This window comes from Branchiostoma floridae, chromosome 8 (assembly GCF_000003815.2).
Source record: "Branchiostoma floridae strain S238N-H82 chromosome 8, Bfl_VNyyK, whole genome shotgun sequence".
Lineage (NCBI taxonomy): Eukaryota > Metazoa > Chordata > Leptocardii > Amphioxiformes > Branchiostomatidae > Branchiostoma > Branchiostoma floridae.
In genome coordinates this window covers 17,056,722-17,070,017 of record NC_049986.1, presented here as the reverse complement: position 1 = coordinate 17,070,017, position 13,296 = coordinate 17,056,722, and the positions used below count along the sequence as shown (strand labels likewise).

At 44.1% G+C, this 13,296-nt stretch overlaps 1 protein-coding gene across 1 annotated transcript in view; it reads right to left on the bottom strand.

The window, feature by feature from the left end:
- Positions 1–8,700: 8,700 nt before the first annotated feature.
- LOC118420887 (60S ribosomal protein L35-like) overlaps positions 8,701–13,296 on the bottom strand; it is a 6,012-nt gene continuing 1,416 nt past the window's right edge. The window contains exons 2-4 of the mRNA XM_035827946.1: positions 9,958–10,094; positions 9,268–9,349; positions 8,701–8,896 (exon numbers count right to left, since the gene is read on the bottom strand). Coding sequence (XP_035683839.1) covers positions 8,747–8,896; positions 9,268–9,349; positions 9,958–10,094 — 369 coding nt within the window. The 3' untranslated portion in view covers positions 8,701–8,746. The remainder of the gene's footprint in view (positions 8,897–9,267; positions 9,350–9,957; positions 10,095–13,296) is intronic.

Genomic DNA, 13,296 nt, shown 5'->3' with positions numbered 1-13,296 from the left:
ATCCCCAATCCGAGCAGAGGGCCAGCTTTTGGGTCGAACTCAGTGAACTAATGACTTTGTTGAAGTCCTAAATCCCGTGTTTTACGTACTTGCTGATGTCCAAAGTGAAAGCACGTAGGCGTTACAGATCGCCGGTGTAGATAGTATCTAAAACTTTCCATGACTAGACAATAATTCCTCTTTGCACCTTTGAAACGCAACGGAGAGTTTCTCTTTTAACTTTCCACTCCACGACATTCTTCTCTGCAGAGATGCGTCCGCATCGTCGACAATCCTCTAGGACTTGGACGGGGGGTCGAATCATTATTAGGAGATTGTTACGAGACGTCTGCGCATAGCAATGCATTGTTATCGGACGCCTTCATCATATCCTTCCGTGCCAGTACTACAGCCAAGTCGTGGCCTTAAAACTCTTTCATGGAAAACTGTTGCAAGATTATAGACATATCCGAGTCGTATGGTGACCTGTACTGTGTTGGCTTTCAGGCAGAGGTTTTACTATATATATCAAATGGTCTCAGGCGTGCCGTTATAACTAACTCCACCCTTTTTGTCCAAATGGGGTTGCGAAATCAGACAAAGGATAGTGGCGCCGCCAGGCCCATTTTTTTCATAGTTTACGGGCAGCAAAGCCGTCAGGTTGTTACCACGAGGATGTGACCGCGGTTAGAATAAGGCTACGGCTAGAAACACCTGCAGTTTATATAAAAGTTGCGAGAGGGCGTTATGACCCAGCGTTTTCTTTGTTTAGATAATGACGTCACAAAGGGCATGCCCAGGCAGCGTACGCCATTTTTGTACACAGCAGAGCTGACCCAGCGCGTCGGTACAGCAGGTAAGAGCCGACATCGGCCGTCCCGGGTGGATTTAGATCAAGATGGGGAACCTTCTAGGAAAAGAGGCAGCCAGGGGTGGCTTCGAGGGGGCTGGATCTTCCGCTGGGGACCCCCAACGTAGAACAGGGCCGGCCGAACTGAGAGAGAAGGCGTTGCAAGCGTGGAAAAAGACGCAGGGCAAAGGCAACCCCAGATACTTTTTGTCGGAGGAAAACAAAGATGTGTTGCTCGATCTCATAGACTCCGTGTACTCGGTCTTGCAGGGGAGGCATAACCGTAACAACATACTCCTGGTCGGCAGGAGGGGGGTCGGTAAGACAACGCTACTCTGCAGTTTGTTGGAGGCGTTGTCTGCAATAGAGTTCGGGGGGAAACAGATCGTGTCGGTGTACGTGGACTGTGCCGAGAGGTGGGAGTTACCTTCCGAGGCCCTGTGGAGAAAGGTGAAGAGTTTGGGGATCAAGACTAGCGAGGACGGGGAAGGAGAGGGTACACGGGACATCAGTGTGGTGCTGGACCTTCTGTACGAGAAATCTTACATTCCAGTCGTGGTGGTGGACGAAATCCAGGACCTGTACGTGAAGGTAGGGGAGACAGACCACGAGAGACTGCGGAGAAGTCGTTTGTTTGTAGAACAGATTTACTCCATAGGTGAGTCGAAGAACGCCCTGGGATGGCTCACGGGAAGCTCCCGCCTCGTCACGATCCTGGCCTTCCAGCGAGACACCTTTAGTAACATACTGGGAGGGTACGTACAATACCCCTCTCTCAACGACACCAAGTATAACGTACACCGTCTGTACGCGCTCAGGAAGAAAGGAGAGGTAGGAAAGTTAGTAGAGACACTTACAGGTAAACCACCGTTCGCGGCTCAGGTGGACCGGATCTTCCACGCCACAGGAGGAGTAGTGGGGAAGATAGCCGTGTTCGTGGAGAAGAAAGGCCAGGACAGAGTCAGGCTCCCCAACTGCGAGAACTTCACAGACGTCCACTGGGACATCTTGGAATGTCTGCTCTACAAGTACGCGTCCCGCCTACCCGACCAGGACTTCTGGGACCTTGAACCTGTGACGGAGGGAGAGCTCACGCTGTGGCTGAAGCGGTTCCCACTGCAGGGGCCCGACCACGTCGCCATGACAGACGCCAAGGTCAAACTGGTGGATGACGAACTGTTAGAACAGGCCGAGGGCACGTACAACCCCAACGCACAGTACCTAGCTCAGGCACCCAAACTCCTGACATACAACAGGCATACCTTCCAAGGACTCACATACCAGCTCGGGCACAGTCACGACATCGGCTTTCTGTTGGAGAAGGTACGCGACAGAGTGGACAGGATTGAACAGCTCCAACTGTTCCGACACCAGGCCAACAATCTCTTCACGTCAGTGCTGCTGGCCTTCGTGTACGTGGCGTCCTACGGAGACGACGATGTGGAGTGGGGCTTCCAACCCTCGCGATCATCCCAGCGCGACTGTGACGAAGTTCAAGTTCATACAAAATCGGGCTCCTTCCATCTCCACATCTATGACAGTGATGAACTTGCAGCAATGGCCGAGCCCGTCAGTGACAATGACCCCAACACCATGTACTTGGTGGTCTCCCCCAGGACGACTCGCACAGGTAGCACATGGGCGTGGAGAAGTAGCAGCAGCAGGAAGAAGAGGAGGAGCCAACCAAACGAAGACAGAGGTGGACCGTCTACTCCAACAAGAAGGCCACGCCTTCGCAATAGAGACAATGATAGAGGAAGTACCCCAAGTGGGTACTGTTCAGATGAAAATATGGATGAATGAGGATGTCTTTAAATGTCAGGTGTTAAAGTAGTTTTATTATTTAGCGCTAGCGGCCATCATTTTTGTGTTTAAACACTTATGGAATTAGAGTAACAGAGGATCTAGGAGACGAAGATCATCTATTGTGAACGTAAAATTAAGTGTGAAAAGAAAAGTGTGAAAGAAATGGTTACTTTAACATTGTAGCACCGACACTGCCATGGACTAAGATAAGACAGACTTTAATTGTTTTATTTGAATCAATGAGTACTTATTTTGGTCCCTGTATGATTTAATAGATGGTGGATAGCACTTAGCTTTTATTTCAGGACAAAATTGTGGTAGTGCTGTAGAAATATGTTTGTTTTGTGTGCTTTATTGAGAAGTGTGAACAGAAGTTGTCTGCTTGTATTTTTGTTTAAGGGTCTCCATCTGTGCGAGTGTATTGAAGTTTCACTGTTGAAGATTGTTTTTTTTTAAATAAATACAGTATACAGAAGAGGGATAAAATGTGTGACATCCTTACTTTGTGCACTGCACTGTGTATTGAAATGATTAATCAAGCTGTAATAGATGCAAGCGAACATGATAATGATGGTAACAAGAAAACAAAACACAAAAACGTCTTTACTCCAATGAAGGTGATCCTACTAGCTTGGCCTCGGGCTATATACATTTATAAAGCCTGTGAGGATTTAGCTGGAGGGACCATTAGCTTTCCGGACGAGTCCACAGAGAGGTTTGATAAAAAGTACGTTATAATGTATTACCGGTTCACCGTTGTGTTGCAAAATAAAATAACATGATCAGGCATATGAAGATTCCGTGGATCTAACAATATAGATACTCTTGCATGTCTAAAATAGCCTATTTCTATTTACGTCTATGTGAGCGGCAACGTTTGCACATTCATGATAGTATGGGTAAAGGCTCAACTGACAAGTGTGTTCATCATAAGCTAAAATGCAATGTAATGTGAAATACTATCTACTTGGGTAGTTGACTTCCTCCATTATCTTTCGTCTCCGATTCAACATTTGATCTCCCATTGTTTACTGAGCGCCCCCATGTGTGTTTATCGCATCCATTTGCAGACACAAAAGGAGTGCCTTTGTTATGTGTTGTCTTCACGGGAATTCTCAAGAGAACTGATTGTCAGGGATCAATCATTAACATCTTGACATCGCTCATGGAGACGGACGAACGTCCGGTTTACCAGACCTCATGTTGTCCCAAACCTTTAATTCATCTTTAATTCTAATAGTCGCAACTACATAAGCGTTGCTCTTTCTTGCAATTTGTATCGAATTTCTGCTCCAGGTGTCTTTTCCCAGTCTACTACATAGCACGAAAAAATAGAATTCAATTGAATGGTTTTCACAACCAGGGTGTATAGAATTTATTGATCGTAGAAAGGTTTGTCAAAGGAAACACGCATGCATCGTGTAGTTGAGCATTTTTCGGTTTTAGTACGCATAATACACAGTACAAACTGTATTTCATACCGTCGGCCTTTGTTAACGAACCACCCTCCGTGTAGAGTGGTGCGGTCCATCAACCTTAATGCAAATGAGGTAGGCCACGCCAAGCCAAACACACAAACATGGCGTCCTCCCCGGGCCATGTGCGGCGGGTGGATTGACAGCTCTTTGTCCTTTTCATCTGTTGCTTATTTCCTAAACGGGGACCTTGTTGGCTTGTGGTTGAGAGGTTTCGACACACCAGAGCAATGCTGGAAAACCGAATCGTTCCGTTGTGTGGCCGGGACCCGCCATGTTGAATGATGTTTATGTTGTGACTCACTCCTTCCAAATTATACCATTGGTGATCAACACGACAGCGAACCCACCCTTACCCCAGCAGCTGAACACATGGACGTTTGCCAGGGTGAAACAACGGATTTACATTTCTTCAAAAACTCCAAGGACCTCTACCAGACTCCAGGCGAAGTTCAAGATCAAAAATGCGGATTTAACAGCCAAGGGTCCTTCAGAGGACGCGGAGAATTGAACCACTGCCAGAACAAAGTTCACTGTTGCTGGGGTTGAGTTGGCAACAATTTTCAGAATGAGTATCGACTTCACGGACCAGAGACGCTTCTCAGAAAGTTTCTACCAGTGTTGGGAAGAACTGCAGAACGATCCCAGAGACAGTATCGGACCTTACTTCGTGTCTGACAGAAATCGGGCCAGTGTTGACACCTTAATTCATTCCATTTATTCGTTGTACAAAGGTAGGCACAATCACAATGGGGTTCTTCTCACGGGATGGAAGTCGGTCGGTAAAACGTTTTTGATCGAGTCTCTCCGACAAGTGGTCCGGAGGAAGCTAGACGATAGATTTATCACAGCGTACGTTTTGTGTTCAAGTGGCCTCAAACTTCCCTCCGAAGCCTTGTATGAGGAGGTACAAAAATGCCAGCCTCTGCGGGAGAAGTTCAACTCCCTTCCCGTCGAACTACAACAGATCACTCGGAGAGACATCAATGAAATGATTAGCTTCCTAGTTTCCGCTGGTAAGAGACCAATAGTTGCAGTAGACGAGTTGCAAGAGGCTTACATCAAAACACATGAACACAGAGACAAGCAAATCCAAGGGGAAAACTTCGTCAAGCAGCTGTGTGCGATAGGAGAGTCTCGGGACGCCCTGGGCTGGCTCACGGGCAGTACCCGGTCAGTGATAGCCTTGGCCTATCAACACGCAGGGTACGAAGATATCCTTGACAAGTATATCCAGTACCCCTCACTCAACGACAGCAAGTACAAGGAACGCTACCTCTATACATTGAGGAGCCCCAGTGACATACGCAAGCTTTGGGAGATCGTCAGAGACACGGATTGGGTACCATCAGACAAGGACTTAATCGCCATCTTCCGCACGACGGGGGGAGCGATCGGCCGGCTGGTCTACCTGGCGGAGATGGGAGGGGACTGGGAGGGACAGAGACGCCCACGCTTCAACACCGACCACTTCACAGACGCGCACTGGTACGTCCTGACCAGGATGATCGCCAAGTACAGCGACGTTCTGAAGAAAACCAACAACGAGCACGATCTCTGGGCCATCGAGGACATCACAGACGGGGACCTGAAGTCCTGGCTGGACGAGTACAACGAAAACTGTGACCCCGACGACATGATCAAGGACAGCTTCAAGTACAGACTAGTGGACAACTACCTGCTGGAGAAAGGAGAAGGCGTGTACTCACCCAACGTACAGTACTTGTGCGAGGCACCCAACCTGCTACAGAGGAACAATAACAAATTCCTGGGCATATCTACCGACCTTGACGAGGAAAAGCCTGATTACTTTGTAGCTAAAATGGCCGACTTAGTCACATCCATCCCATATGACGCTTCCAAACATATAAACGATAAAGAGGGCTATGTTCACATCATTTTCCACACAGCATTGTACATATCTAACAACAGGCCAATATCAGAGCCACAAACTGCCTCAGGACGTGCAGACATCTGCGTGGTCACAGCGAGAAAACAGGTCCAGTACATCTTCGAGTTAAAACACACGACAAAGAGGTCTGATGTGAAGAAGCTGCTACAAGAAGCCATGGACCAAATCACAGCTAAAGGTTATGACAAGATGTCATTCTTTGACACAGACAAGCCAATATGGCATGTTGCAATAGTGCATTGTTCACAGCCAGTAAACAGAGGCAAACCGAAACCTCTAGAACACATTTGTGACAGAGTCGTGCCAAACAAGGAGACAGCTACACCACCACCAGCAAAAAGGACCAGGAAGAGATAGAGGCAAACATTGACTTTGACAGATTTAGATTCATCAAATTATTGTCAATTCATAACTATTAGAAATATTTTAGATTGTATTTGCTTCCCAGGTCAACTAGAACTGTACTGAATGCATGTGTTGGATTTGTTGTATTGTCGACCTTGTGTGTGACAAATTCACTGACCAAATTTAGCATGTACACTGCCAACAATACAAGGGTACCACTTCTAACTCATTCTGTAGATGTCTCAGGAGGCAGTGCTCATCTCATTGTCTGAATTTTGTTGAGATATAAACCAATGTATTTTAAAAAGGACAATCTTATGATTTTATGGAGGCAGCTTTTATAGTTTTTATGCACATCTGGTAAAATGAAATGAGTGTGAATAGACTATCTTTATTAGTGCAGTGATTTGTTTAAAACCAACTTGCTGCAACGTCAATGTATTTTCAGGGATCAAAAATAAACAAAGTACCAATTTTATGAAAATGTGTTTGAGACATTTGCTTTGTGTGTAATGTAGTGACAGTGGCTGTGCGCTTATTATGCATGTTTTAGAAATACTAGTGGAACTCATGCACATCTGTATAGGCTGTACTCTGATAATAGTGGTCTACCCCAACATCCAGCCAGCCTCCTAGATGGGGAGGCGCCAGTCGCAAACCCAGGCTGCAGTTTTCGTGTTATACAACTCACAAACCCTGCAGTGTATTTCAATGAAAGAAACGTAGGCAAAGTGCCATCAACCTTCAACTCCACCAAAAATGTTGGCCGTGGCTCTTTTTCAAGTTCATGTTGACATTTCTCAGCTCAGTGTTTTCTCTCCAGGCTCCTGTGGGATCAGTCACCCTAGCTAGCCTCATTAGCCTAACTAAATCTTCATATCTGTGTTAGTCAACAACTTGTTTGAGGGTTGAGTTAAGGTCTCCTGGGAGGGGTGTGAAAGGACACCCAGGCCTGGCTTCCTGTGACCTGGGTGCCATCCTAAGTAGTTTATTGTCTCTGCCAGACTAAATACATGTACACTGTTTAGAAGCAATCTCCAAGAAGATCCTACAGTAGCATAAAATAGTATCAAAAGCTGCCAAAGGAGTGAAGCCGGCCTAGAAGTGTGTTTGGCTACCCAGTGGCTGATGACTTACTTTGGCCAGCTACACTCCTTAGCCAGCTTTGATACTATCTTATGCCACTGGTAAATCTGCCTGGAGATTAGCTAGAGAGAATAGTTGCTACTTTGGCCACCATAGGGTTTCATTTTCCATGATTATACAATGTGTAACACCGCAGGAAGGCCTGGTGGAGGCTAACCAGTTTACCAGGCCTCCCATAATTTCCCCTTACCAACTCGGGAACCCCAGTAAACTAATAAGGACGTCACCCTGGCCAGGCTTCTTGGGTTGCCACACAATCAATGCCAAGTCTGAACATTGGTGTTCAATAAAGTCAAATTGTTTTAACTGCCTCGTTTTAATACTAAATCAGTTTTCTTCTATGCTGAATTTCAGTTCGGTTCTCTTGAAAAGGAACCATTCTCACCATCTCCGTCCCACGCTCTTTATTCATGTTAGGCCAGAGCTCCTCTGCCAAACCAGCCAAAGAGCTATTGGGAGCAGGACCACTTCCAGCCAATCAGTGAATGGCCCATTAACTGTTTTCAGGTACCAAATAAGGTAAACTTGTCAATATTTATGACCAAGACAAGAGCACATGCAAATGTTGGAAAGCCCTTCCTGCATCCAAATTTCATGTCAGGTACCAAATTTAACTGTCAAAACTGTGGGTAGAAACCATGGTATCACTGCATGCTGATCGAATATACATGTGTACAAAAGACACTGTTATGTAATGCAAAACAAAAAGTATATGTGCACACAGCGAACATATATTGGACGTTTCTAGTAACTGGGCACTGACTGGCTTGTGCCAAAGAAGACATGCTCATTTATGGGTAGCCACTTTGATCGGATGGTTTGGCAGAGGCACCTCCCACCTAATGAATATAATGGTCACGGGACAGCTATGTGTGGATTATGAAAGGAACAAGAACAAATAGTACCAACAATAACAGGTTAATTTGTCAAAATAACTGATCTTTGGTAGCCTTTACTCTTCTAAATACTAGGCACTTTCTTTTCATATTTTTTATGGAAAATAATGTACTGGCTGTGGCACTTGTACATTGTTTTCCTTGAAGAATATGCTGAAAGCACTTGTCAAGTAGGGACATGGTGTGAGTGGATCAAACCTTGTCTTTTGCAGTTTATGCAGCATACTATGCTGCATAGTGTCATACAAACACAGTCTACAAACAAACTTGTAACAAACAGACAAAACAAACTTCTATTTATGAACTTTTTTAATGATCCGATCTATAGTAGCCTCCTTTACTCCTTGACGGCATACTTCCTCATGGGGTACAACCGGAGCTTCTTCTGTGTCTTCTTGGACTTGATGTTCTTCTCGCCCTTGGTTAGTGCACGTCGGATCGCTCTGGTCTTCTTGTAGCGCAAGTCCAGAGGGATGTACTTCTTCTTCTGCAGAAAAAAATGGAGAAAAATATAGTCATGGCAACATCTGGAGTAGGTAATAAGCCTATCAAATCTAATGATAGTTGATGAAAAATGCCTTCCAACCAGCTTACTTGAAGGCTGCCTGACACAGCACATTACTACCAGATACAGTCAAACCTGTACAAATGGAATGACCATCAAGAATTGTGACAACTTTTTGGTGGTCACTTTGACAAATTTACCCTTCAACAAGCATAAAAAATCCTGTCTATAGATAGTATAGTGACCACCTGTTGGCACAGACCAGATTATTTTGATACAGAGTGGTCATCTTTGACGGGTATGACATTTTCTTTAATGCTACGAAGTACTAGATAAAGGAAAGAGTAAAGTACCTTGTAGAACTTGCGGAGGTTTTCCTTCTGTGTCTGGTGGATGACTGTCATGACACGGGCAATGGACTTGCGAACAATGCGGCTGAAGCAACAACATACAGAGGATCACAACAATGCTTATAATGAATAACAACTCATATCTGTACAGGTATTTGTAATTTTATACCTTCATTTTTTCTGCTTTGTGAATATTCTTTTCAGCATGATGAATTTACAAATGCAAGAAAATATGTAAAGGTAAAGAATGAGGAAGTCAAGGAGTCAGACTTATCATAATCAAACTGATCATTCATGTCGACTTTGTGTATATCATGTGGTTACAATGTCAGCTAGGTAGCTGTCTAGTATCTACATTGTATTGTGCCAAACTACCTGTTACAACTTTAATAAAGTCAAAGTCCGACAAATTTACGCTTCTAGCAGCCCTTCAACTGAACAGTAACAGATTGTGTATTACGTGCAGGTATGCTTCAATTAAAAGTAATAGACATTATTGTAGACCAAGTTTGGGGGCTTGTGGGCTTGTTATATGTTTATCATGTAACAGCCCGCCACCATCACATCTAATAACCTTTCTTTCTCTCTCTCTCTCTCTCTCTGTCTGTCTCCAGTAAAGCGTCCATTGTTCCCCAACTTACGAGGGTTGGACGTTGGACCATTAAAAATGATTAAGCCGTTAACTCTACTCACATCTTGGAGAGCTTGGAAGCAGCTCCGCCCGTCACCTTGGCGACCCGCAGCTGTGACAGCTCCTCCTTCAGCTCACTGAGCTGCTTCAGGAGTTCCTCCTTCTTCTTGCCCCGGAGCTCGTGGGCCTTGATCTTGACCTAATTAAAGAAACATAATTTTAAAGTGTTCAAAGTGAGGGCTGTTAAGATCAAATGAGTTGTGTGGTACTTCATAATTTTTTGTGTGCAATATCCAATACAATAAAAAACATGCAACACAAACAGCAGATTTCAATGAAACTACTATTAAATTCATTGCAGTATCAAATACACTAAAACATACAACACAAACTTCCAGACTTCCATGAAATTACTTTTAACTTTGTCTTATTTTGAAAGTTACACATGGATCTGACCCCCCTCCCCCATTTTAGGTACCACAGTGCACGGGGATATCGGGAATTATCTGAACCGTATCGGAAATACATCGTCTCTAATAACTGGAAGTGTATCGGAAAACTCTGCGTATTGTCATCATAGTTTGTGTTCATGTGGAACTGCGTCGGAACTGTGTCGGCCACTTAACGTTTTCCGATACAGCAACGATGACCTTCCGATGGGAAAACAATTTCCAACATAAATCCGATGGTTTTCCACGAAATTTATCGGTATCACATCGGTTTCTTTTTCCCACAGATTTCCGATGGCGGTCGCCAAGGCAACAAGTAACAGACATGGCAGATGGGATTTCCCCGCTTGGATGTGGCCATGGCAACGCCGCTGAGTGACGTGTAGCCTCTTTATTGGTTACCATGGCTACTGAATGATTGACATACGAAGCAACCACGTGATCCGTTCCATTATATAGCGTGGAGTGGCGTATCCACATTTCTACGTGCTAAATGTTATAGAATGAAAGCAGAGTTTGTTTTCTCAGCGGTAGCGTTAAGAATATGAATAAATAAAGAAAAGGGAAACTTCAGACGATCACTTTGAAACCAGAAAGTGTGGGTTCGAGCCCTTGGTGCGACATTATTTTGAAGGGCAAAATATATGGTTACCATTTTGTTGGGGTAGAAAAACAAAACGAATTCCGAAGTCCCAACTTCCTTTGGAAACACTTGCCGAAACGGAATCAAGTCAAAAGTATAAAACTTGCCTACCGGCATCACGCTGGGATAGCCGGTATATATATATATATGTAGACCCTTGGACCAAACCAGGCAAGCTCGAAAGCTCCCTGAGATCAAGGAGGTTGATGATAGACAGGGTGGGCCCGAAGGCTCTTCCCCTAGCACCTTGCGGGCGATCAAGGCGATTATGTCAAGATTATGTCAAGATTCCAACCACCCACAGGGCAGACATCACGCTTCGGCTTTACTTCATCAGCGTGAATGCCTGCTGACGCTGTGCGCCAGATGGTACGGGTTTCGTGATTCCTAACTGTCAAGTGCCGACCTAATATGAGTTATAAAAACAATTCATGCAGAAGGTTGTCTATGCTTGCATACTTCAGAATGTGGTTCTTAAAGTGGCCAAATTATATCTTTTTCACAAAGCTGTACATAAAGAAACTGATTTTAGTGATTTGGACAAGAACAATTGCGTATATTTCATCGTGCGCCAAACCCGTACACAAAACATGTTTATTATCAGAGCAATTCAATAAATAAAAACATTTCATAAATTATGTTAATGAGGTCCCGAGCACAAGTGGGTGTGAACACCACTCATGCATATAGTTGTCTACGCTTGCGTACTTTGTATGTGGTTATTGAAATAAAAACATTACATCTTTTTCACAAAACTGTATAAAAAGAAACTGATTTAAGTGATTTTGACAATAACAATTGCGTATATTTCATCGTACGCCAAACCCGTTCACAAAACATGTTTATTATCAGAGTAATTCAATAAATAAAAACATTTCATAAATTATGTTAATAAGGTCCAGTTTATGAGCGTTTTCTCTTGCCGAGCCGTCAACCCAGTTGCTTATCATAGATAGACGGACAGAAAATGAATACCGTACTTTCTCGATTAAAGTACCTTTGTTTGGGAAATAAAAATCGTTTCTGACTGATCTGTAATGGACCTCCTGCCTTCAACTTGTTAAAATAAATAAATCAGACAACAGTTCAGCCTTGGTTTCTTGCATGGAATATTTTGGCACCGCTTACGCTAGTTAATGTCTTGTCACTGTCCATGGGCGCGGCTGGTGGACAAACGTAATTCATTTGTGCATGAGCTAGTCCCTCTTTGAGATTTGTCTCGGTGTTTGGTTGCCACAAATTTTTGTTTTACCGGCGCCGGTTCTACATTTGGAACTGCAAGTCTCTCTTTTAGTCTTATAGAAAAACAACACGTCTTTTGTGAGTTATGTTTCGGAGTTCGCCACGAAACGCCTGTGACAGAACCTCGTTTATACGTGACAAGTATCAGGTTATTTTTGCTGTCAGTTTTCGCTGATTGCCTGTCAAAAATGATTGAATTTGCGTTAGGCAAAGTTTCAGACAGTCCGGCGCCGGCGGCACGATCTTCAAAAGGCCAAGATCTGTCAATCAAGACTACGCACCGTGGGAAAGTGTTCATTTGTAGTGGCCATCTCGGAGCTGCTGTTTGCTGATGTAGTATCAAATCTCATAATCTATAGTTCAGTTTTATCCAGATCCCAGACGATCCTCGCTATTTTTGTTACAGCGCTCAAATTTCAATCAAATATTTGGCTATATCAATTGCAATTTGAAGAGTTGTACTCACAGAAAAAATGTGCCGCTAACATGCGTGTTTGTTTACACCTGAGGTACGTGCGGGTCCAACCTTTAGCTTGCGTTGTTCTTTATATCTTACCGTATTTTTCTGTGTTCCGTTGATACATATAAAAAATGCTGACACAATTTTTGTAACATCGGATTTTATCGCTAACTTTTTGCACTGCTTTACAACCATATCTTTATGTGGGTAAATAACTCCAACTAAGTAAGTCACAGTTCTGTGAGCTGTTGTTAATCGCACGGCCGCGGTGACCACGGTAAGAATTTATGTACATGTACAACGTATCTCTTGCGGAAACCTTGTGGCGTCTTCCATACAATTTCTGCGGATGATTTCGGGACGTCCAGAAGTTTTTGTAACTTTACGTATCCTAACTTCTGTGGAAGATTGCACGACGTACTAGTATTGCGGAATATTATGGGACGGTCTACTAGCGGAAGAACCGGAACGTCTGCAGAAACTTGAAGCGCATTTCGTGGCCGTTACTGATGACACATATACGATTGTATTCTTTTATAAAAGCACTTATGTCATCCTCTTGCGTCAAAATATCTTCATGGATTTCATGGACCCATTTCGACGCACA